This window comes from Sinohyriopsis cumingii, chromosome 6 (genome assembly GCF_028554795.1).
Source record: "Sinohyriopsis cumingii isolate HCF-2022 chromosome 6, ASM2855479v2, whole genome shotgun sequence".
Classification (NCBI taxonomy): Eukaryota; Metazoa; Mollusca; class Bivalvia; order Unionida; family Unionidae; genus Sinohyriopsis; species Sinohyriopsis cumingii.
The window spans coordinates 59,429,429-59,454,439 of record NC_142966.1 but is presented as its reverse complement, the minus strand read 5'-3'; the positions used below and the strand labels follow the sequence as shown (position 1 = coordinate 59,454,439).

The window sequence follows — 25,011 nt, the reverse complement described above, 5'->3', positions numbered from 1 at the left end:
GGCAACCCACATGGAAAGTTTGGTGAACATGTGAGAATCACAACATATCTAATCACACTGAAATCAAATAGTTAAAAGATAGTAATGTCCTCAAATAAAACACTGTGCATCATAATTAGTTTAGATGGATCAATGTAACTGTTTTATGATAAAACACATCTGATGGGATGAGTGGATGGATGGAAAAGATGGTATATATTAAGCATAAAGAATTATGCTTTTGAATGACAAGGAACGAGTACTGAATCCTATAACTAAAACAAGTGACTTCTACTGGACTTTATATGGATTTTAAAAATAAATATAGTGATAGCCATATCTCCTTGTATTCCAGAATTAATGATTTTTTTAAACAAATAGTCCAACATGCTGCATGCAGACACTATAAGGCACAACACACAACAAGCATGTACCATTATTCGAGTAACCTCTTAGAAGTAATGGCAAAGTTTAAAATTTAAGAAAACAAAATTGGCAGGATACTAAAGGAATTTTGGTGTTAAACAAAGGGCAATAACACCTAGCTTTCTGCCAGGTTAGCTGAAATGCAGGATAGGTATACAAAAATCAAGAAACTCCCAAACGGTCTCTCTTTTACCAGATGCACCCCAAAACTCAATTATGATTGCATATTGGGCAAAATTGGAATTAATTCTGACTAAATACTTTTAAAATCACAAGAGGGTTGAAAGAGGGTGATGTTTGAGCCCACTTTACATATTAAGTGAGACTGGCAATAATTTAGCACCTGGTAAAGCAGAGGTGCACCAAATCTAGGATTGTTGTATGAGTCACAATAACATTTAACAACATATACTGTATACGTTACCCTGAAGGTAAGCCAGTTGTTTGGGGCTGATGGACCGTAAACTATTACCATGTCTGTCAGTATGACTAAAGGTGAAAGCCATGTTATGCCCCTTGCCAATGCACAATGAGTTGGCATTGCTGCTGGTGCTTTCTATCTCAATATGTCTACATCCTGAGTAATGCGAGCAAGGTGGAAAAGAAAATAAAATGTACAAGAACTGAGCTAACTGGATCAACAATAAATACTTTTGGCATGAAGCTGACAAATAAATAACATCTAAATAAATTATGCTGAACAAATTGCAAGCATTATTTGCAACAACTACTTGATACTGACACAGATTCCAAGGTCATCAAGGTACACCAATTCTAGGTATACTATACTGAAATAAACGATCTTAAACCTCCTCTGCCTACAGAAATTCAACATAAAATTTTTGAATAACATCATCTGTTGGACTTTCTTAAAATTCTCTTTATCTAGTGTTTATATTGCCTCAATATGTCAACAGGTCTAGTCTTCAGTTTTGTATATAAAAAAAAACCCACAAATGTTTGAACCACTGTTGCAGTAGTTTCAATCATTTCTTAGCCTTGATCTAGAATGGTCCTAAGTTTTGACAAATTTTTGCAAGATTTAAAAACTAAATATAATTTAAAAGATCTGCTGATCAAACTGAAAATGTTATCTCATCTAACTCTGGTTTGGTGACTTATTATTAACCTAGCAATATCCATGCATGTAGCCAAGATGAAGTTTAACTTTTTATTACATACCCATTTAATCTTACATGCTTGATCAGGCATTCAATACAATGGTTCAACATGTATTTCCATATCACAGCATAGACATTTTTCAATGCAGCAAATCAAACTTTTATAAATCCCAGTTAATTTTGAATCTTATTTAAGAATAAAGCTAAAAAATATAGAAAGTGTACAAAATGGCTTCAATCACAATAAATTTTCAACTATTTAAAGTACATTATAATAAATAAATAAAAATATTTTAAAAAATGTTGCCACAAAATATGAGAAAATACATGAGCAGGGTTGTACATCCTGAAGCATGTGCCCTTTCACTCTACAACTACAATATTACATTAACCAAGTAAAGAAATAATAAAGCACTCTTAACCACAATAAAATAAGTTTTTCTGTTGTATGCATTAATATATGTTGGAACCTCTATTATCAGATCTTGGGGATACAAAATTGGTTTGAACATCCAGTAGTCTGGATGTAAGAATGGTTTGGACATCAGTAATTGGCAGTCTGGCCTTGATGGTTTGGACATCTGGTTATTGGTAATTTGGACACAAGGATGGATAAGACATCCAGTAATTGTTAGTGTAGATATGAGAATAGTATGAACATCCTGTAAACAGTAGTCTGGATATGTGAATGATTTAGATATCCAGCAATGGTAGTCTGGATATGTGAGTGATTAGGATATCCAGCAATGGTAGTCTGGATATGAGAATGATATGGATATCCAGCAACTGGTAGTCTGGATATGAGAATGATTTGGATATCCAGCAATGGTAGTCTGGATATGTGAATGATCTGGATATCCAGTAATGGTAGTCTGGATATGAGAATGATTTGGATATCCAGCAACTGGTAGTCTGGATATGAGAATGATTTGGATATCCAGCAACTGGAAGTCTGGATATGTGAATGATTTGGATATACAGCAATGATAGTCTGAATATGAGAATGATTTGGATATCCAGCAATGGTAGTATGGATATGAGAATGATTTGGATCTCCAGCAATGGTAGTCTGGATATGAGAATGATTTGGATATCCAGCAATGGTAGTCTGGATATGAGAATGATTTGGATATCCAGCAATGGTAGTCTGGATATGTGAATGATTTGGATATCCTGCAATGGTAGTCTGGATATGAAAATAATTTGGATATCCAGCGATGGTAGTCTGGATATGTGAATGATTTGGATATCCAGCAATGGTAGTCTGGATATGAGAATGATTTGGATATCCAGCAATGGTAGTCTGGATATGAGAATGATTTGCATATCAGGCAATTGGTAGCCTGAATATGAAAATGGTTTGGATATCTGGCAACATGTAGTCTGTATAATCAAGTTTCTATGTGCACATGCCAGACATGTTTCAAAGTCTAACAGAATTAATCATGTGTATTGGGATATTACAATATTTGGTCAGAAATAGAGTTTTGCCAAGTTCCTGTTCTCACAAATTATGACCTCAAGCACGGCTTATCATTAGATATTAAGTATCCATGGCAAATAGTTGCCAAAATTTGATTTAAAAAGAAACTGAGTGGGCTTAACAGCAAGTATGGGCTTATCAACAGATAAATATGGTATATCACAAATGTAGAGGAATAAGAGAAATATACTGACTCACACGAGACAGAAATTTTGATCTTCACGTTTTAGATAACAGAGGCTCTACTGTAGCTAAAGATGGGCAACATAATCTGTAAAGGACCATATCAAGTATAGTCATTTTCTGCCCCCATTTTTCACCTAAGAATACATTTTCAAGACTACTGTGTTACTGTGTCACTCAACAATCTTAACAGTCATTTTGTTTTTTGATTTCTATATCACACAAACAACATTTGGTGAAAAAGGAGTGGAAAAATTTACAGAATATATTCTCAAATTAGCCACTTCAAAATCAAAATTATACATGAGTACATACCTGCCCCATGAAGAAAATGTTGACAGATTTATTAAATGTATTATGGACAAGCCTGTGTCAAAATGTCATTATGGAACAAGGTACACTGGTGTTTAAAAAGTAAAATATCTGAACACTTTTGCTGAATGACACTGACATTTTCTTGCTGTTGCGCCAAATCAATCTGAAGTCAGAGAGCCATAATGTGTAAAGAAACGGCAGTATTATACTTCAACATGTGACCCAACATCAGTCACCTGTGTAGTTGACATTACCAGATTGTGAACACAAATTCACACACGTATTGAAACTATAAAGAGAGATCAGCTTGGAGCATATAGTTGTTACACTGTGTATTAGTGTCATCTATCTTCTTTCCTGCACCATATACATCTGATAATTTTCTTGACATACAAACAACAAGGAAAGTTCTAAAATGTAAAAATTATGAAATGTACAAAAAAACTATGAGAAGAAAAACCTGTCCAAAATATTTAAACATGAGGTACTACAACATAAAAAAATATTAGGTAAGGATGTATATTTTATATAAAAGAGATATGATTACAAAAAAGTGTATATATATATATATATATATATATATATATATATATATATATATATATATATATATATATATATATATATATATATATGTATATATATATATATCCATAAAAGGGTGCAAGATTTTCTCTAGTGGCACAACATCATAAAGTTCCTTATTTGACTTCATGTCAAAATACTTTTGCTTCAAAGGGCGTAAGTTAATATACTCTATAAGACAGTGGACATTGGCAGAGTATGCTCATCCTTCAAGGGTATGTATGAATAAGTAATTTGCATGTGTCCTTTATGTGATTGGCATCATACCACTTGGTTACTTTATCTGCCCTTTCATTATCCTTAATAAAACTGTCTAGTCAGCCAATAGTTTTCCAGATATTATGAACCAGTCACATTTCTTAAAGAACTGGGATGTTAATGGGCTGTCCAATTTAATGCTAAACAAAGCTTTGAGTGTGAAAGGGAATTTTATACGATGATGAAATTTATATCTTATGAGCCTTCTTCAGTGCACTTACAAAGATTTGAGTATGGTTGTAATTTCTTAAGTTAAAAATAAAGGTTTTATCTGCACTGCACTTTGTAACTATGCCCTATGAGGTAAAGGGTTAAGTAGAAAAAATAAAGGTTTTATCTGACAACCAGCACAAGAGAGTGCCTTGGGGTGTTGCAATGGCATTGCCATCTTTTGAACCTTTGGAGTACAGGATGTATTGCCAAGATAGGATACTATAATTCTTTGAAATTACTCAGAAAAATGAAGACCTATTGGAAACTAGCAAATATCAAGCATTATGGGGGTGGGTGTATGATTACCAAGGCAGTGATATTCAAATATAGAGTTTTGCGGTATTTCCAACACTGATTTTTGTTTTTTTGATAGTTTGGAAGCATATTGAAAAATAAGTTTTGTTCATGTGAGATAAAGTGATGGTTCATTTACCTCAACATAAAGGCTTTCAGAGTGGGAAGTTCTAAATGCTACATGACAAAGTCTAAGCCCATGATTATTTATTGAAAGCATTTGTACACAAGATTTGTCAGCTAATATGCAAATATCTGAGTCTTTGTTTGAATTTGCTGTATAACCAGCTTACATAACAAATATGATTAAAATCTGACCAGAAATATGACATCTAGAGTGCAAACAACCTTAGCCAATCAGATATAAGATCACCTCATTAATATGCATGCATGTTGCTTAAAACCAGACTCATTCTTGGTATTAATGATATAAGCTTACACACAAATATGATCAAAATTTGTCAGAAATATGGCATCTATAGTGTAAACAAGCTCGGCTATTCAAAAGCAAATTCACCTCATAAATACACGTGGACGTTGCTTATAATCAAATGTTTTCTGAGACCTTGATGATATAAGCTTACATACTGAATGTAATAAAAATACAGCCTCTAGTATGCTCACAAGCTCAGCTGAGCGGACACAAAATCACCTCATTGAGAGGTGTGAAGGTCAATCATAAATGAATCCTTTCAAAGACCTAAACAATACATGGGTACCAAAAATATGGCCTCCAGAGGGTTCACAAGCTCAGCCAATCAGAAGCAAGAGCACTTCATTAATATGGATATTGCTCATAAATGTACTTATCATGAGAATATGATGATAAATACTTACATAGCAAATCTGATCAAAATCTTATTAGAAATATGGTCTTCATGATGTTCACAAGCTAAGACAATCTGATGCAAGAATAATTATTAAATAACTCATTCATATAACTGTAAATCGCTCAAAATTAAATTCAATTAAGATCTTGATGGTATGAACATGTTCTCTGGCCAAATAAGCAAAACATACAAAGAAAACAAAACATGTTTTGTTTCTTTTACTTTCTTTTTATTCCTCATATGTGTGGCTTAATTTGTTTTGGAGAGGTGCCAGCTGGGATTTGAAAGGGACTGCAAGATATTCTTTAAAGTCATATTTTGTTGTTCAACAATTCTGAATTCATAACTAAGGAACATATATCTGCTTAATTTCTAAAAAGAATATAATAAAACATTTTAAGAACAAATGTGTTTCTGAGTTTCTTCCATAAGTATCTATGGGGATACTGCACAATGAACCTTGAAACATTTAAGTAGGCTTATTCATTGTAGAATCCAAGAAGGATGTTTGAATCCAATTTTTATTTATTAAATTATTAATATTTACAGCTCCAGGACATTATATATATATATGTATGTATGTATGTATGTATGTATATATATATATATATATATATATATATATATATATATATATATATATATATATATATATATAAAGATAATTAGGGAACAGAAAAGGACTCTTGTTCAATATGGTCTTTCACAGAACTCTTGATTTATTAAACCATAAAACTCTGATTTAAATTTTCCCTCAAAATTGAATAAAACTGAGGAATGATATAGACAGGTTAACCACACTTCTAAACTTCATGCAATGTTTGACATTAATCTGGACATTAAAGAGACTGAGAGAAACTGCAAACATCAACGAGTAAGCTGTGGCCAGTAGCAAAGTGGAGGAACAACAATGTCAGAACAGAAATCAATAAGCTGAAGCACTCACCGGAGTTTAGTAGTACAAGGTCCCGGCAGCCACAGACTTATTGTAGAAAATTAAAACCTCATGTTAAAATTAGATCATTAGTAATATTATTCAAACTCACTACATAAATGCAGTCACATTCATTCAGACAGATAAGCAACAATTTATAACTTAATGTGGCCTCATAACTAGAATTTCCATGCCTCAGTACAAGAGAAACTATGTTAATGGGTTACTTTCTTTTGGTGTCACAAAAACTTAATATAATTTATTGGTGTCACTGGATTTCTGTCAATCCATATCTTTACCTTATTTTTTTTAGTGCTACATGTTTATATTTATTTGGAATGATTTATCTTACTACAAGCTTTTTTTGCAATTCTTTATCTACATTTATTTAGAATTTAACTTTTATTTGGCACTATATGCGCCATTAAACTCTGTGTGTGTGTGTGTGTGTGTGCACTGTGAGTGAAAACACTCTGACCATCAAATGCTGATAAAAAGTTCCAAAAATATAACGTATCTACAGGTTTTAACAACATGTCACCATAATCCTGGCTATAAGGTAAAAATTCAAAGTAAAGTTCCAAACATATAAACTTACAAACTGAAAGTAGCTTTATAGAAGGTAAACCCTCCTACACACTATAACCATGTGTCATTGAAGAGAAACAATGATAAAAATATTTGTAGCAAAATGTATTAAGAAAGGACACAAAATCCTTAAAATATTGGTTAAGTTGTATAAAAAGAAGCAACTGTATCATAGCAAATCAGAATTGTTTTCTACATAAATACTGCAGAATATATGGTGGTGATTTAGCCAATTCAGCATATTTAGTCTGCTACATCATTCTTTATGTTATATGAACTTCAGGATGCTACTATGACATGTTCTTAAGCAGACAAACCATCACTTTAACATGATAGCTGGAATATCAATGGAATTTCATAATGGCAATCAATTCCATGCTGTTAGTAGCTGAGGTCAAACAAGAATATTAAGTTGCACACTCCACAATCAATTCTGGAGACAGTTAAAGATTTTTTTAAATAGTCATCCATGATCTGTGCATTACAAAGGTCACTGCTTGCTACAATTTGCTCATAAATGCCTGAAATGTAGGAACTTTGTGGAAACAGAAGCCGATGCATCCAACAATAATGAACCATAATGCTAAATAATGATGATGTAATCTGCTTGCAATCAAATTCGTTCAAGACTTCAATATCTTGAAAAAATATTATTATTATACAGTGCACATGATATCTACCTGAAAGTCAACAATGCCTATTACTGCAAGGGTTAAAAAATCCAATAATTAATCATCTTGTAACCTTATAATCAATCTCATTGAAAGTAAACATCCGAAAATGTATCTTGTATGAGATTTCATTAATATAATGATGTGCCAAAAATTTAGTTGAAACCCAGCAATCCATAAAAAGAATTATCATGCAGAAGCTTAAGTGCAGGAGGATAAGAAATCAGGGGTCATAACTTCTCTACATTGTATGTAAAAATCTAGAAATTAAGATTATATGGCTTTTTTTATATTATTAAGTTGCACTCCAAATCTGCATAAAATCCAAACATTCTTGGTAAAGTCATACTATGGAAGCCTAAGCTAAGGAGAAAGGGCAATCTGTGAACACAACTTCTGTAAATGATAACATGGAATGTAGAAAATGAATCTCACTGAAGGCTTCATCAATACCAAATATGGCTGAAATCCAATGCTTCTTGGTAAAGCTATCTGTGGATAGCACATCCAGGAGAACAGCTGATCTGAGGAAAACCAAAGGCTAGACAATCAGGGGCCCTAATTAATGTAAATGTCATAGAATGCTTAAAATCAAACTCATTCAATGTCTCAACAGTACTAAAGCATGAGGGCGTATAATCAGGCAAAAAAAATCCTTTAAATGATACCATAAAAAAATGGTACTAGAACTCAAACAAGGTCTCATAAATTCGAGTAAATGTGCATGCCCAATTACATCAAAATCCAATAAAACTGCATATCAAACTTGGAAGAAATCCAATGATTCTTGGCAATTCATGCTGCGAAAACCAAAGATGGTCAGGTAGTCAGAATCCATAACGATGACACTCCTAACCGAAAATCAGTATCATAGATGTCTCATCAATAATAAGTTTTAAAACGTTATCTTAAATTCATACCAGATGGGCACCTGAACTGATAGATGCATGGACATGATCAGTAAAGAGCTTTGCTGGCTTCATTAAAATTGGCCCTAAAATGAGGATGATATTTTCACCATCTAAATACAGTAGAACCCTGCTATAATGCGATAATTGGGGTCCAAAAAATTGGATCGCGTTAATAGCAGAATTGCATTAATGCGAGGTTTTACATAATTGTACTTTTATCAGAGAACAATGCATTGGCACATATACATGTATTTATGTCTAATGTATATCATGAATAGAGTATCAACACCATTTACTATCATGCTGTCGTGGCATGCAGTTCATCCATAATGCTTGCAATTCCATTGTAAAATTGCACACATATTTAAAATATTCAATAATTTTGTCACAGATCATTGTGTCTGAATTCAACATCTAATATATAGCATGAACAGAGTATTAACTCCGTTTACTTACCATCTGACATCGTACTGTTGTGGCATGCAGTTAATCCATAATACATGTAATTCCATTGCAAAAATTGCATACATATTTAAACTATTTACAGATCATTATGTGTCTGAATTCAATGGGAAAAATTAACAGCAAAATTAGGTTATGAAAGACAAAACACATGTACGGTTCATTATGTTCCAGGGTTGTTTAACAGTGTCTGTACAAATTTCATACTGCTAAAATTTAATCATTATCGTTTCTGTGTACCTTTATCCATTGTAATTTCCCAATAATTAACGCTTGTACATCTATTCATTTCAATGACTACAGCAAGAATAATTGACAAACAAAGCATGCTTTCATTGTGCATATAACTTTTACTTTAGATTTTGTTAATATCGAAAGAAACATGTGAAATATATATTTATAAAGACTTTTAAGCTGAAAGCATGTACAATTTCATACCCTTTCAACATTCAGCTAATAAAGTGGACATTATTTACTGGTCAACTGATTGTGTCTAAGAACACGACCAAGCCTTGCAAACATGTTGGTGGCTTTCATTTTTTGATGTTTATTAAATTGTGAGAATCTTTTATAAACCACAGTATTGTCTGCTGCTTGGTTGTGTATGCAGAAAAACATGTTGGCTATTGTTTGAGCAATGATTGTTTATAGAATTAATTGAAGACAATCACAAAGACGACTTACTGGCTTTACTCATGGAAAAGTAATAAATAACATTTCCGATAATGTTTATTTTGGCATAACACTTCAAGAACCTGGTGATATGGTTAAATTTCAGAAGCCATGCAATGATTGTATTATATTTGATTTCATATGCAAACTCTTCCCCCAAACGATAATAAACATTCTACACACTATTTCTCGTACTTCAAACAGATTATTTTTTCCAGGTATGAGAAAAATACATGGACATGTATTTAAAATTCCAGTAACATGCCACAATCGTATTATATTTGAATTCATACATGATCTCTTCCCCAAAATGATAATAAATGTTTTTATACACTATTTCACGTACTTAAATTTTTTAAATATTTTTCAGGGTACAATAAAAATACATGTACATGTGTTTAAAATTTCAGGAACCAAACCACAATTGTACTACATTTGAATTCATACACAATCTCTTCCCCAAAATGGTAATACGTTTTATTTTACACTCTTTCACATACTTTGAAGAAGAAAAAAAAGTTTCATGTGCGAATGAATATATGAAATTTTGGGAACCACACCACAACAGCGTTACTACTAAATCCGTGTTATTGTGAAGCATGTTATAGTGGGATCGAAATGTACACCTTTCAAACACTCATAATCACTGGTAGTAAATGACCCATCCATTAGCACTTTAAACTTATCTAAGCCAAGCTATTCAGATCTTAATTAAGGGTAGCATCCCCAGTATGAAAAGAATGTGTACAGAATTTTACAACAACCCAAAAACCCTGATGATAACTGTACTGGGTATGTTGCCATTTTTAAACTTCAAATATATTTGCTCAATTTTTCATAGCAAAATAAAGCGCCACATAAATGGTACATTATATGACTGCCATGTTTGAAATATTATTATTATACATCGTTTTTTTGTAACACCCTCTTTCACTGGTATGATACTCAGAAATGAAAAACTGTAGCACCCATTTAACTTGTGTACTTTGTCACTGTACTTTGTCACTGTCACTAAACAACATTGCCTAGCAATACAAAATGATATGATCTGCCTTATCAATAGGTGTCTACCTTGTCTAAATTCAAGTCATCCATAAAATCTGGTAATGGTGAAAGTCACAGAACTCAAGTTATTTTACAAAATCAATTTTCTTTTTACCGTCTTGGTGACCTTGACCAATGACCTACTGACCCCAAAATTTTGTGTGTCTTTCTTGGTGTGTTTTTGTCTCTGATGGAAGTTATCCAAAAGGTTTGTTGAAAGTGGGAGATAAAGAGCTCAATATATCATGTAGAAGACATGTTTCTTCTTCAAGTCTGTGTGACCTTGACCTTTTGCAATTCAAGTCCAAAGTCAATGGGTTTGGTTATATCTTCTACAAAAGTCAAGAAATCATGTGAAAACATTTACCTTCTTTTACTTCCTATAACCTGGAATTTTTACCTTTTGAGCCCAAAATTGATAGTTTTTTCTCCCTTGTTCCATCTGTCATTTACAAACTTTGGTAATGGTAGAGAATGTTGAACTCAAGTTACTGTACAGATAACCTCATACCATGATATATTCTGCCTTATTACAGGTGTATAAAACATCTATATTTGCATAAACACAAAAATTTTGGACTCTTGGATTTGTCTATATAAAATAGTGTGCACTCTAATTTAAAGGAACCATGACATAATAACTTTTCAATTACGTTCATACAATATGGCCTGCCTATTCAGCCTGTAGTAAATGTGAAGACTTTACTCATGCATTTTTCTGAGAAAATTTGTTAAAAGAGTTAAAGAAATTGTATATCTTATCTCACCCAAAGCTTTCACCAATTCCTTGACAGAAACCCCCTGTAGGTCTGATGGTAGTACTGGAGCCTCTTTCCTGGAGAACTTAGGTGAACCAGGGGTAGGGGAGCGTGTGGCAGCCACAGGTGACACTGTGCGAGGGGAGAAGGACAATGGGGATGACCGGGTGTGAAGGTTTTGCTGGGCAGGCAAGGAGTAGTTTCGCTGTATCTCACGATGATGATGGCTCCCCGAGTCAAAACTCTGACCAAACCCAAAACTTGGGGGAACCTGACCAAATGAAGGAACAGTATTGCTTCCTCCTGTAAAAAAATGGAGAATGACAATACAGTACAACCTTTGAAGAAAAAAGGTCTTGACCAGTGGCATAAAAATCAGGCACACAACTTAAGATTTCACATGTACTGTGTTGTGTATACTTGCTTTTAAGCAGTCCAACTGCAAACTGCATGGACCCAAATCTGTCATTACAAAATGATCAAGCAGGTCTGGGTCTATGCAGCTTGTTACGTGTAATAAATAGAACAAACAACATAGGCCCCATCCTTGCAGCTTGTTATGTGTAATAAGTAGAACAAAAAACATAGGCCCTGTCCTTGCAGCTTGTTATGTGTAATAAGTAGAACAAAAAAATTAGGCCCTGTCCTTGCAGCTTGTTATATGTAATAAGTAGAACAAACACAGGCCCCATCCTTGCTGATTGTTATGTGTAATAAGTAGAACAAAAAAATTAGGCTCTGTCCTTGCAGCTTGTTATATGTAATAAGTAGAACAAACACAGGCCCCATCCTTGCTGATTGTTATGTGTAATAAGTACAACAAACAACATAGACCTCGTCCTTGCAGATTGTTATGTGTAATAGGTAGAACAAACAACATGGGCCCTATCCTTGCAGCTTGTTATGTGTAATAAGTAGAACAAACAACATAGGCCTCATCCTTGTAGCTTGTTATGTGTAATAAGTAGAACAAACAGCATGGGCCCCATCCTTGCAGCTTGTTATGTGTAATAAGTAGAACAAACAACATAGGCCTCATCCTTGTAGCTTGTTATGTGTAATAAGTAGAACAAACAGCATGGGCCTCATCCTTGCAGCTTGTTATGTGTAATAAGTAGAACAAACAACATAGGCCTCGTCCTTGCAGCTTGTTATGTGTAATAAGTAGAACAAACACAGGCCCCATCCTTGCAGCTTGTTATGTGTAATAAGTAGAACAAACAACATAGGCCTCATCCTTGTAGCTTGTTATGTGTAATAAGTAGAACAAACAGCATGGGCCCCATCCTTGTAGCTTGTTATGTGTAATAAGTAGAACAAACAACATAGGCCTCGTCCTTGCAGCTTGTTATGTGTAATAAGTAGAACAAACAACATGGGCCCCATCGTTGCTGATTGTTATGTGTAATAAGTAGAACAAACAGCATGGGCCCCATCCTTGCAGCTTGTTATGTGTAATAAGTAGAACAAACAACATAGGCCTCATCCTTGTAGCTTGTTATGTGTAATAAGTAGAACAAACAGCATGGGCCCCATCCTTGCTGATTGTTATGTGTAATAAGTAGAACAAACAACATAGGCCTCGTCCTTGCAGCTTGTTATGTGTAATAAGTAGAGCAAACAACATGGGCCCCATCGTTGCAGCTTGTGTAATAAAAAGAACAAACAACATGGGCCTCATCCTTGTAGCTTGTTATATGTACTAAGTAGAACAAACAGCATAGGCCCATCCTTGCAGCTTGTTATGTGTAATAAGTAGAACAAACAATATGGCCTCATCCTTGTAGCTTGTCATGTGTAATAAGTAGAACAAACAACATAGGCCTCGTCCTTGTAGCTTGTTATGTGTAATAAGTAGAGCAAACAGCATAGGCCCCATCTTTGCAGCTTGTTATGTGGCAGCAGCTTAAGGACTATGTTGTTTGCAGTTTGACTCAACTTGTAAATGAGCATGGATGGTACTGTGTAAATTCTTGCAGGATTATGAAAAGTATACAAGCAAATCTCCAATATAGAGTCCCATTCCAATGCATGTTTATAAGTGTAAATTTTGCCAAAATATTATGACTATTAAAATGGAGTTCATTAGGTTTGACTGGATATCATTTGAAGAAATAAACAATATAATATATGATGTTCAATTTACATATTTAACTTTGTTATTTCAATCTCTTAATCCATTGTATACATTTCAGAATGTAATACTGATCACCACGATGGCCAAGATACAAAACCAATGCATATTAAGAAATATTGAAATATAGTGACTGCATTTTCAATGTTTGATTTTCAGCAGCAAGATATTTGCTGGTATATAAATGTATAACATGTCATGCTATAAATGTATTTATCAGACATGGTTCTCTGCCACATTTTGTCTACAGGTTTTGTTTGGCAAATTAGATAACACTTTTTTTAAATTTTGACATGCCTGACACACAAATTACTTAGAATATGAGAATGGCCTGGTTTCAGTTTAGAAGGACCACTTGTGATAGGCTATTAGATATTTTTTGTAGTACAGCATGAATAGTTAATGTATCAACACACATACTCACCAGCTAATTGCATCCACAGCAGTTAATCCATAATAATTCCATTGACAACATACACAAACATGCATACATGTTGGTCATTTCAGCATTGATAATGATGTGTCTTAATTCAGTGCCAAAAATAATCCTAAAATAATGTAACCACAGATAAATAACATTTACAGCTATGTATGAATACGTACATGTGGAGGTCATTAAGAGATCTTTGCAACTAGGAAATATATCTATCAATATATTGGTTGTTTTTGTTATGAACAGAACAATAAAGGAGATATTACACTGCTGTGTTTAGCTGATATGTAAAGACATGTAATGTTATGTCAGTACCAGAAACTTTTGTATCAATAAATGGCACAGAATGAAACATATCATATATCTGGTTTTAAACAAATATATTATCTATTAAAGACACAATGAACTTGTGCTGATGTTGGTGTCTTGGGTATAAGCATAATGAGCCTTGTATCTTTGTGGATTGTAAATGAAAAGAATGCACAGCAGAACCTGCCTTAAAAAGCCACTCCTCCTGCCTGGTCATAGCACTATATAATCAACATATCTGTGCATTAAGTATCTTGTCTTGCAATACAGGTTGTCTCTCAAGACTGCTTTTACTGTACTTTATCATTTCTTAAATTTATTCACTGTTGCAAGTAATGAAAATGTTCTTTCTCCACCATTAATACTGGTCGCCATGTATAGCCTATCATGTGCTGAAAAATGGCGTTAAACCCTACAACAACAACAACAATATATACTTACTCATAAATCAAGTCAAACTGCATACAAAAAATATCCTGATCTGCTGTTACATAATGCACCTGCAGATTAGGGTCCATGTTGTTTGTTCTACTGATTACTCCTAAGAAACTGCACATACCCAGATCTGCCAACACATTATGTGACAGCAGATCTGGGTCAGTGCAGTTTGCAGATGGAATCATAAGAGAGTACATAAGGTACATGTAGGCCTTTGCCCCTTTGTTGTTGCAACTTGGCAATATTTGATTTCATAATATTTAGTTGTTAGGCAAGTAGTGTGTCTGATCATATCAGTTTTCGAAAAATTAACCATGAAGGTTTCCATTTTTTAAATATGGTATTGTTACAATTACCAACCTGCTATCAAGTGTGGTTTTACCACTTGTTAAAGCTGTTACCACTATACTTAGACACCAAGTTACTTATGTTATTAGTAATGGCCACATGTCCAGACTTACATTATTAGTAATGGCCACATGTCCAGACTTACATTATTAGTAATGGCCACATGTCCAGACTTACATTATTAGTAATGGCCACATGTCCAGACTTACATTATTAGTAATGGCCACATGTCCAGACTTGGAAAGTTTCATCAAAAACAAAGAAAACTCTTGAAAAAAAATTCTTTACTGATTGAAAAAATCTCAGCTGCCTGTTATTTATGCTAGGCTTCAATAAGCATATGATCCTAATGACAAAGTCTGGTCCTCTGTACACTTGTAGCAAGTAAAGAGATGCCATTCTGTAACAAAATTGGATGACCAGTTGAAAAATATTTATCTTTAATCATGCACAGTGTTGGTGTCAATTGTATGATTCAAACTGAAATAAAAATACAAGTACTCTTATTGCATTCCATTCCATTTCTATTTAAACTTTTAAATTATTATTTGATCCAAGTCTGAGATTTCTTCCTGAAGGAAAACGAATCCAGGTTCACAATAAAACCTTACAGTCACCCCAAAAATAATGATCGACGATAAATAGTGAAGAACATTTTTATATCACATAAAATTAGTAGAGGTGTGCTGGCACGTCAATAGGCAAATCATAAGAATTATTTAAGTCACCCAGAGTGGGGTGGCAGAGAGACAGAAATAGATATAAAGAGAAAGAAAGAAAAAGTGAGGAAGATTTATGCTTATAACATTCTGATTTATATACCTTGGAAGCCATATGAGAATGTACCAGATGGTTGACTGCTCCTTCTACCAACAAATACATCTGTAAAATGAGAAAGGAGTTTAACATTGCAGAATGAAAATAAAATATATAATGTCATTCTCATACATTTACAACAGTCATCAAACTGTGAACAGTTCAGACCACAATCTGCCAAATTTGTGATGGACATGATTGAACAGAGAGACATGGGCAATATATTCACCCTCCATACATATGGCAGGGGCATAAAAAAAAGTCATGTTAGAGTCCTGCCTTTAACTGAAAGCTTCCCTTTGAAATTTGTGACAGACATGATGGGACAAAGACACATAGGTAATGATATTTGCCCCCTCCATGATGGACACATTGGGACAGAGGGACATGGGTAATAATATTTGCCCCCTCCATGATGGACACAATGGGACAAAGACAGTAATGATATCTGCACCCTCCATGATGGACACATTGGCACAGAGGGACATGGGTAATAATATTTGCCCCCTCCATGATGGACACAATGGGACAAAGACAGTAATGATATTTGCACCCTCCATGATGGACACATTGGCACAGAGGGACATGGGTAATAATATTTGCCCCCTCCATGATGGACACAATGGGACAAGACAGTAATGATATTTGCCCCCTCCATGATGGACACAATGGGACAGAGAGACATGGGTAATATTTGCCTGGGTGCCCTCTTCATAGATATTGACAAGGTACAACAAAGTCATGTTAGACTCTTTACCTTTAATTGAAGTCTCTTACTTGAGTCATCACATCATGAACTTTACCTCTAATCATAAGACCTTTGGCTCACATGGGATCTTCATGCTCCCCAGTTAACCAACGAGCAATTTAAAACAATGATGAAATCATAACATTCCGGTAAAGAAATCAAGTACATACCATGTTGACCGGGCATCTGGCCAAAGAGTGGAAAGCTGCTAGTGTGGTGTGTAGATCCAAAATTGAATCCAGTATGCTGATAAGTAGGGGGGAGTGTGCTGAATGAGAATGGATCCTTAGTTCCATGGGTTGCCATGGGTGTGATCTCGGACTCATGCTGGAGATACGACGTGCCATCCTGACTGCTGGCCAATGTCCATGCCTCCCCATCCTTGTTTTGACAATACTGTTCAATGCTCTCTTGGTCCAGCTTGACCCAGACTCCCTCCTGATTTGCAGCCTAATAGGATTCAAAGTTAAGACTAGACTGATAAGGATTAATGGTTATATGAACTTAAATAAAGTTGGACCCAGGAAACTGCAGACCTAAAGAGCATGATTGAGTGAAGGCAACAAAACTGATGTTGCAAAAGTTTGGAAATGGCACATTTTGTTAACATATATGCAATTTACAGGAAAAGTGCAAAATGGCTGTTGGAATAAACCAAGCTGGACCGATGAAACTGCAGACTGATTTTTTTTTTCTCCCTACATTATCAAATATTTCTAAGAAACTTATTACTAAGCCCATAAAAAACGTGGGGCAAACATTGGGAGGGGAAGCCTAGGGCAAATTGAGGGAGCTACTTTTCTCACCCATGCAACAGAGAAATCTATCTGTTTTGCTAACCTTATTTTTCCTATCTCAGTCTGGTCATCTCAGACCAGTCATTTTAGTCAAGGTGTCCATGTGCAAAGGACTACTTTATCAAGGGACACAAGCATTGTTGTCTTCTGCTTGGCATGATGGAGTTGTTTTCCGATCAAACAACTGCTGACACTTACGGATATTTAACAAAATTGGTTTTTTTGGAGAGAAAGAAATAACTTACAAAAATAAGACTTTTAAAAAAACCAAGATAAAACAAAAAGAGAATAGACTACAAGCTAGGGAACATCTTGACTCGTAAAGGTAGGAGAGGAAAAATTGTATATGTTTACCCCTTTGTGCCCCAGTTGAATCAAACATGTACCTGCAACCATTAATGACAAATAACGCACTCAGAAGGAATCTTTTGTCTATCCACATGTTATTCCACAAGCAGATTTTCCTGTAGCATATACTTCCACTACTGATAGCAACACCTGCCATATTTCCAAGACAGAAAATATCAATTTTCCAAGAAACCATGAACTTGATAAGTTCAGTACATGATTATCTGCTTGGGTCTGTATTTGGAGAGTGTTTCATACACTGGGGTAATTTTACAATCAATATTAATTACAACACCCCTATGTCACAAACAGTTTCACCTCTTCCAAAGAAAAGGAGAGTTATATACGATAGTGACAGAGATCTCTAATTACCTATGAATAATCCAATCACAGTCACTCATGCTCATGTAACTCTTCGTTATGGCTATAGAGCTGTGTACCCATTATTGTTTCATTATTTACAATATAACTTTTCTAAATCGGAACTGATGAAAAAGAAACATTTTCTTCTAATAAATATTAATTGTTTATTATTAATTTCATATAACATTCATATATTAAATGTGATAATACCTCAATACTATCAAACGTGTTATGTTGTTATTGTATTGGTCATGCGTACAAATTGTGTAGTTGGGATGGAATGGTCATGCCACAGCCCTCATTAACATATTTGTATTAATGAGCCACACATAAACATTTGTATATGAACTATATTGCAAAAGTGATGAATTCTTTTCACTTTAAAGGAAATTATTGGGTGAGAAAAACAATCTATGTTGGGGTTTGCATCGAGACAAAGAAATCTCAGTCACAGGGTTACATTACATGTCTCAACACTTGGCAAGTCTCATAGGGAAACAAATAATGTAACCCCTTGACTGGGATTTCCTTGTTTCAGTGCAAACCCCAGCACAGATTCTATTAAACCCAGTCACCCAAGGTCATGTACATAACTCCCCCTCACCTGACACATACTGTTTTACATATCTGGTGGGCAGACTACTGCTTGTACAAAAAAAAAACATCAATGGATATCTCAAATATGCCAGTATCTCTGTCAGAAACACAGGTTCCATGACATCAAATAAGATTCAGTAAGCTGTACAAAATTTACTGATGTTGCTGAATTCTTTATGAACTGCACTTGCAAATATTTCATAATACAATACAAAATGACTGCCAATGTTCAACATTGTAAAAATCCTGACTTGTATAAATTGCCAGCTAATCTAGGCAGGTGAAATGTAGATTGTCTGAAACTTACTAAACCATCCTGTGCTAATATCCAGGGACATAGAATACCAATGTAGCACATACAAGATGCCAAAGTGGGCCTGATATTGCTCATATAGCTTACATAGCTTAACAGCTGACCATTTCACTAATCAGCCTTTTTGAAGTTTTGTAGTAATACAGCCTATGTAAAATTATCTTCCAAACTTTATACTATATTCATTTTCATATTATATCCTGATAAAAGGTTTTTCAAAAGATAATGGTATAATTAATACGCTAAGTATCTTGCTCATTTTACTCAAGCCATTCATGATCTGGATCATATAAACCCACTTACCAAGTTTGATAGATAAGAAATATAGTCTTTAGGTATAGAGAGGTAACAAACTCGGGTAGTAAGATTCAAAGCTGTGTGATCAATAGAGCCTTTATTTGTACTCTGATCAAAATGAGATCCAATATAGGGCTTCAAGAGCAGCAATCAGCCAACTGGATGCAAGATACCTAATTAATTGTGTGGATTTTGATTATTTTGATATTGTCCAAGATCTTGATAATATAAGCCCTTATTCCAATTTTGATTAAAACTGGATCAGAATTATGGTTTTTATACATGACACCATTTATATTCTAAAATGAATACTGTTACCTGCTAGAGCAATTTATAGTTAATGACAAAAGAATATATACATTTCTGTAGCAAACAAATTCAAGACTCCTTAGCTTTCGACCTTACCACAAGGCCTTCATCAGTGGAATAAAGTCTAGATTGGAGTCACATGATTACGAATATGTTGATTACATGACAAAATCTTTCTGTACAGTGGCAGAATTTCTAATCTGGAATACTACCTGTATTCAATCATGTTGTCCGGAACAAAGAACAGTAGCAAGGATTGTAAATACCGCTCAGCTTAAACTTTTTAATCAAAGGACATCATGAACTTGTTGCAGAAATGAAAAGCTTGTTACCAGACTTTGTTACAGAGCAGGGATGTCCCTGATGCATATGCAGGACACAGCTTTCAATGATATTAAATCTAAACAATGGGAGAAATTTAACACACTGGAAAAAAGAAAGAAACTTGAATGATCCATTATGAATAAGTCTAACTTTATTAGTGAAATAGATCAAAATAGATGGGTTGTCAATGTTTCAGACAGTTTTATAAGAAATGGAAATCAGTATCTTAAAGAAGGGATTTAATATTTTTATTACACCGTAATACATTCCAGTTAGAAAAATTTTTTGATGTCCACTAAATTAGCAGGCTATCATATGTCTAATCTTGAAGAAGTTCAGAGCGTAGAAAATGATGTAGTCAATGCCTTAAGTTCAGAATAAAAAAGAAAACAATATCAGCTAACAAAAAAGGAGGGGCCCCAAGTGGTCTAAAGCGCTCATCATTATGGATCACTGCCATCTCACCTCTGCCTGTGTAGGTTTGAGTTTTGGGCTTGGCCAATGTGGGTATGTGAGAAAGCTTGCCAGTAGCTTCTTGTAGGTTGGTGGTTCTTTCCGGGGTTTTCCCTCCACCACTTAAACTGGCCGCAATGTATAGCCTATCTTGTGCTAAAAAATGGCGTTAAACCCTAGAATAACAACAGCAAAAAAAGTAAGCACTCATGAGACTCAAAAGAGATTTGTTTCTGATACTCCCAGTGGAAAAGGGAGAGCAACCATGGTTATGAATAGGAGAGATGACGACTCAAAAATTAGAGCACTGATGACGGATGCAAAGACAGATGTGCAATTAAAAAAGGTCCCAATGTTAAGTACAAAAGTAAGTTCAATGACACTCTAAAGACATGAGAAAATGATAAGATCAATAAAGCTTTGTACAACATATACATCCTACTAGTGAGGAGGTAGCCAAGTTGTACTGACTTCCTAAGGTATGCAAGACAAACACACCCTTGCATCCTATTGTATTGGGTGTTGCTTCTATTTCCTATCCTGCACTGAAGTGCCTAATAGAAGTGTTGGTCCTCTAGTTGGTCATGTTACTTCTCACATAAACAAAAACAGTGTGGAGTTTGTCCCAAAAATTAAGGATGAGAAAACATATGTGAAGTTTAAAAAAAATCCCACTAGTAAATATAAAAGTAAGTCATTGATACTCTAAAGACACAAGAAAGATAAGAAGATCAATAAAGATCTGTACAACCAGATTTATCCCACTAGTAAGGAGGTACCTAAGTTTTATGGACTCTGCAAGGTACATAAGATGAACACCCCCTTGCACCCTATCATTTCAGAGGTGGGATTCATTACCAATCCAGCATCAAAATATCTAGCAGAAGTGTTTGGTCTTTTAGTTGGTCATGGCATAGCCCACGTAAAAAGAGTGCAAAATTTATCCAGAAAATTAAACATAAAAGCAGTGTGGAGTTTGTCCCAAAAATTACAGATTTACACTCCAGGGAATAAATTAGCATCCTATTATGTGATCACCCTTTTACAAGCTTACATGTTGACATGGCCTTTACAAGCTCACATGTTGACATGGCCTTTACAAGCTTACATGTTGACATGGCACTTACAAGTTTAGATGTTGACATGGTCCTTACAAGCTTACATGTTGACATGGCCCTTACAAGCTTACATGTTGACATGGCCTTTACAAGCTCACATGTTGACATGGTCCTTACAAGCTTACATGTTGACATGGCCCTTACAAGCTTACATGTTGACAAGGCCTTTACAAGCTTACATGTTGACCTGGCCATGACAAGCTCACATGTTGACATGGCCATGACAAGCTTACATGTTGACAAGGCCTTTACAAGCTTACATGTTGACAAGGCCTTTACAAGCTTACATGCTGACATGGCCTTCACAAGCTTACATGCTGACATGGCCCTTACAAGCTTACATACTGACATGGCCTTTACAAGCTTACATGGCCTTGTTAGTCAACCCAAATAGACTCTTGAAAGATACAGAGTGGAACAAATGCACTACTTTAGAACCAAAATGTATTTGGTGGCACAGATGCTCTTCATGGTCAGGTCATCGTTATACTGTGCAGCATACTTCCTTATAACAATGTTAGCCCTGTGTGCTCTATCATTGCAAGTCAGTAATTACAAACTTTTCCCTCCTACATGTCAAAATCTCCCATTCCATACTCAAGTCACTTTTGAGAAAACATTATGGCAAATGTGACATAAATGTAATGTGATTCTGTTGCTTTATCTAGGTGGCATTTGATCACCATATTAACATTACTGTGGCAGTGGTTTTATCCTACACAAGAGAGGTCACCCAGTGAGTAGGTTGTTGTTGTAGGGTTTAATGCCATTTTTCAGCACACGATAGGCTATACAAGGCAGCCAGTATTAATGGTGGAGGAAGAACCCAGGAAATCCCAGGAAAAAACCACCGACCCTCAAGAACCAGTGAGTAGGAACCACTGACTGCACACTCCTGTTACATCATACTGAGCAACACTACTGGTGACACAAACCTCCAAAAGAAGTTATTGTACATGATAAATACCTCTTTTTCTCCAAGCATTGCATAGGAACATGTTACAATTTCTTGTTTTCACTTTCATAAAGAAGCACAACATGACTTCAAATATACTTACATCTTCAACAACATTGACCTGACTTCCCATTGTAAGCCGGCCTATAGGTGTGGCTTTCAGGTTTGGTCGACTGCGGATGTTGTGTCCAAATGACCCACATTTCACAACCTCGTAAGTTCCTGGGCCTCGTTTTACTTCTGTGAAGGGTTAAAATATATCATAATGTTAGTTCATGTCAGCCTGGGAATAATATTTAAAAGGGCTAATCCCTGAATGAAATCAATGATTAGACTGAAGTGCTGAATAGTTCATAAAATTTTGATAAGTCTATAAATATAAAATTTAGTTAACTGTACTGAAAAGAAAAATTCTCAATTATATCTCATATGAATAAACTTACAAACCTACTTTATGTGGAACACGATGTCATGCCTTGCAAATGGTGCTTTTGGTTTGGTTTGGTTGGTTTGATTTGGTCTGGATTGGTGTTTTATAGAACAGCAGCAAAAATAGGTTATTTAGTGCACATGCATTTGGCATAAAGCAAGGACACCACAAAGCAGCCAACCCAGACTGATCCAATGGTAGGATTCTAACCCACAACCTTTAAGCCACGAGTCATAACAATGAGCCGCCATAGCTCATGCCTCCATTTGCTGCCTCTTATGACATGTGGGAGGATGCATCAGTCCATGCCTGCTGCTTAGCAGTCAACACATGTAAGACATATCCTATCTAGATACAAACTTTAAACACATGACTCATAGGATTTTATTGAAAACAGCAAATAATATTGACGATACATGACTTTCAATAACTATCAGCCAGGAATCTGAAATAGTGCACATTACCACTATAACTATCACTTGCCAAGATGATGCAATTTGATGTGCTTAATATAAAAAAGATTATTATGTATATCTATATTTTTTCATCATAATAGTTTATGTAAGGGTCATTTAGTTAATGACATTCTTAATGCCAATGTTCTATTATCATAGTCTGCACTTTTACAATGCATTATATATAGTAAGCATGTTGTTTCACTCATACGTTTCAAGACTGAGTAGAATTAATAATTAAAGTACCAACAAAGACATGAGTTCTTGTGAATGGAGGTCAAGAGTTTCCTAAAAAGACAACTGACCTAATTCCTGATTAGTTAGTTTAAATCATGTGACTCTTGTGTACTGATAGAATATTTCGAATGATTCAGTTAAAACTAAAACTGCATTTTATCTTTCTATATAAGTGATTTATTACACAGTATTGGAAGTTATTAAGAGAGGATTGATTCATCTATTTAATATAATCATTGCAATGGTCAAACATTAATTTAAAGACCATTTGGATATAGTAATAGCTGAACGGAATAACTGTGAATTTCATTCTAATACATGGATTAATAGCAGTATTGGAATTACTGTGAATTCATCTAAAGATATCTTGGGATTATATCAGTGATTTCTTCATTACTATTGACACATCTGTACAATAGTGACATCATTTGGAATACCTTTGGAACTTATTCAGATTACTCTGAACTACTGTAATTGATAAAATATTTAGGATTTTAGGATTTAATTCACAATTCTGTAATTTATTTTTAATTCTTTGACTTGTAATTTAGGGAAATAAATTTTCAATTATAGTTTTGCTCTTGCCTGTTACATAGTTTTAAGACTCTAGAGTTGCAACAAGACGTACAATATTTCTTAAGATCAATACAGACAAATGAAGAGTTTTAAGACTCTAGAGTTGCAACAAGATGTACAATATTTCTTAAGATCATTACAGACAAATGAAGAGGTAATGAAAACTTGTTCTTTTTTCTTACATGATATCAGAGATATTGCCATTTACTTTATTCTTTCGTTTATAACTATAAGGTAACACGAAAAATAGAAAAATCTATCTGGAACCAAAATCCATGCCTACTCTGCAGAATCTTATAAGAGAATGCATAATGTGTACATATATTAGTCAATTACTCTTGTATGCAATGTAATTTTTTAAATTAATTTGGTGCATTTTTAGGCATCCTATTTAGCTGTAAAAATAAACACATACACATCTGGTCATTGTCCAAAGAAAAAAGATAAAACTAACAACTTCCTATGTGCTTGGCAAGAATTATTGAG

At 34.6% G+C, this 25,011-nt stretch overlaps 1 protein-coding gene across 3 annotated transcripts in view; it reads right to left on the bottom strand.

Annotated features, from left to right (window-relative positions):
• LOC149797036 (E3 ubiquitin-protein ligase MYCBP2-like) overlaps nucleotides 1-25,011 on the bottom strand; it is a 340,499-nt gene that overhangs the window by 102,620 nt on the left and 212,868 nt on the right. For all 3 annotated transcript variants that reach the window (XM_089961694.1, XM_089961696.1, XM_089961697.1), the window contains 4 exons: nucleotides 22,931-23,067; nucleotides 17,124-17,403; nucleotides 16,212-16,271; nucleotides 11,737-12,030 (listed from right to left, as the gene is read on the bottom strand). In XM_089961694.1, coding sequence (XP_089817820.1) covers nucleotides 11,737-12,030; nucleotides 16,212-16,271; nucleotides 17,124-17,403; nucleotides 22,931-23,067 — 771 coding nt within the window. The remainder of the gene's footprint in view (nucleotides 1-11,736; nucleotides 12,031-16,211; nucleotides 16,272-17,123; nucleotides 17,404-22,930; nucleotides 23,068-25,011) is intronic.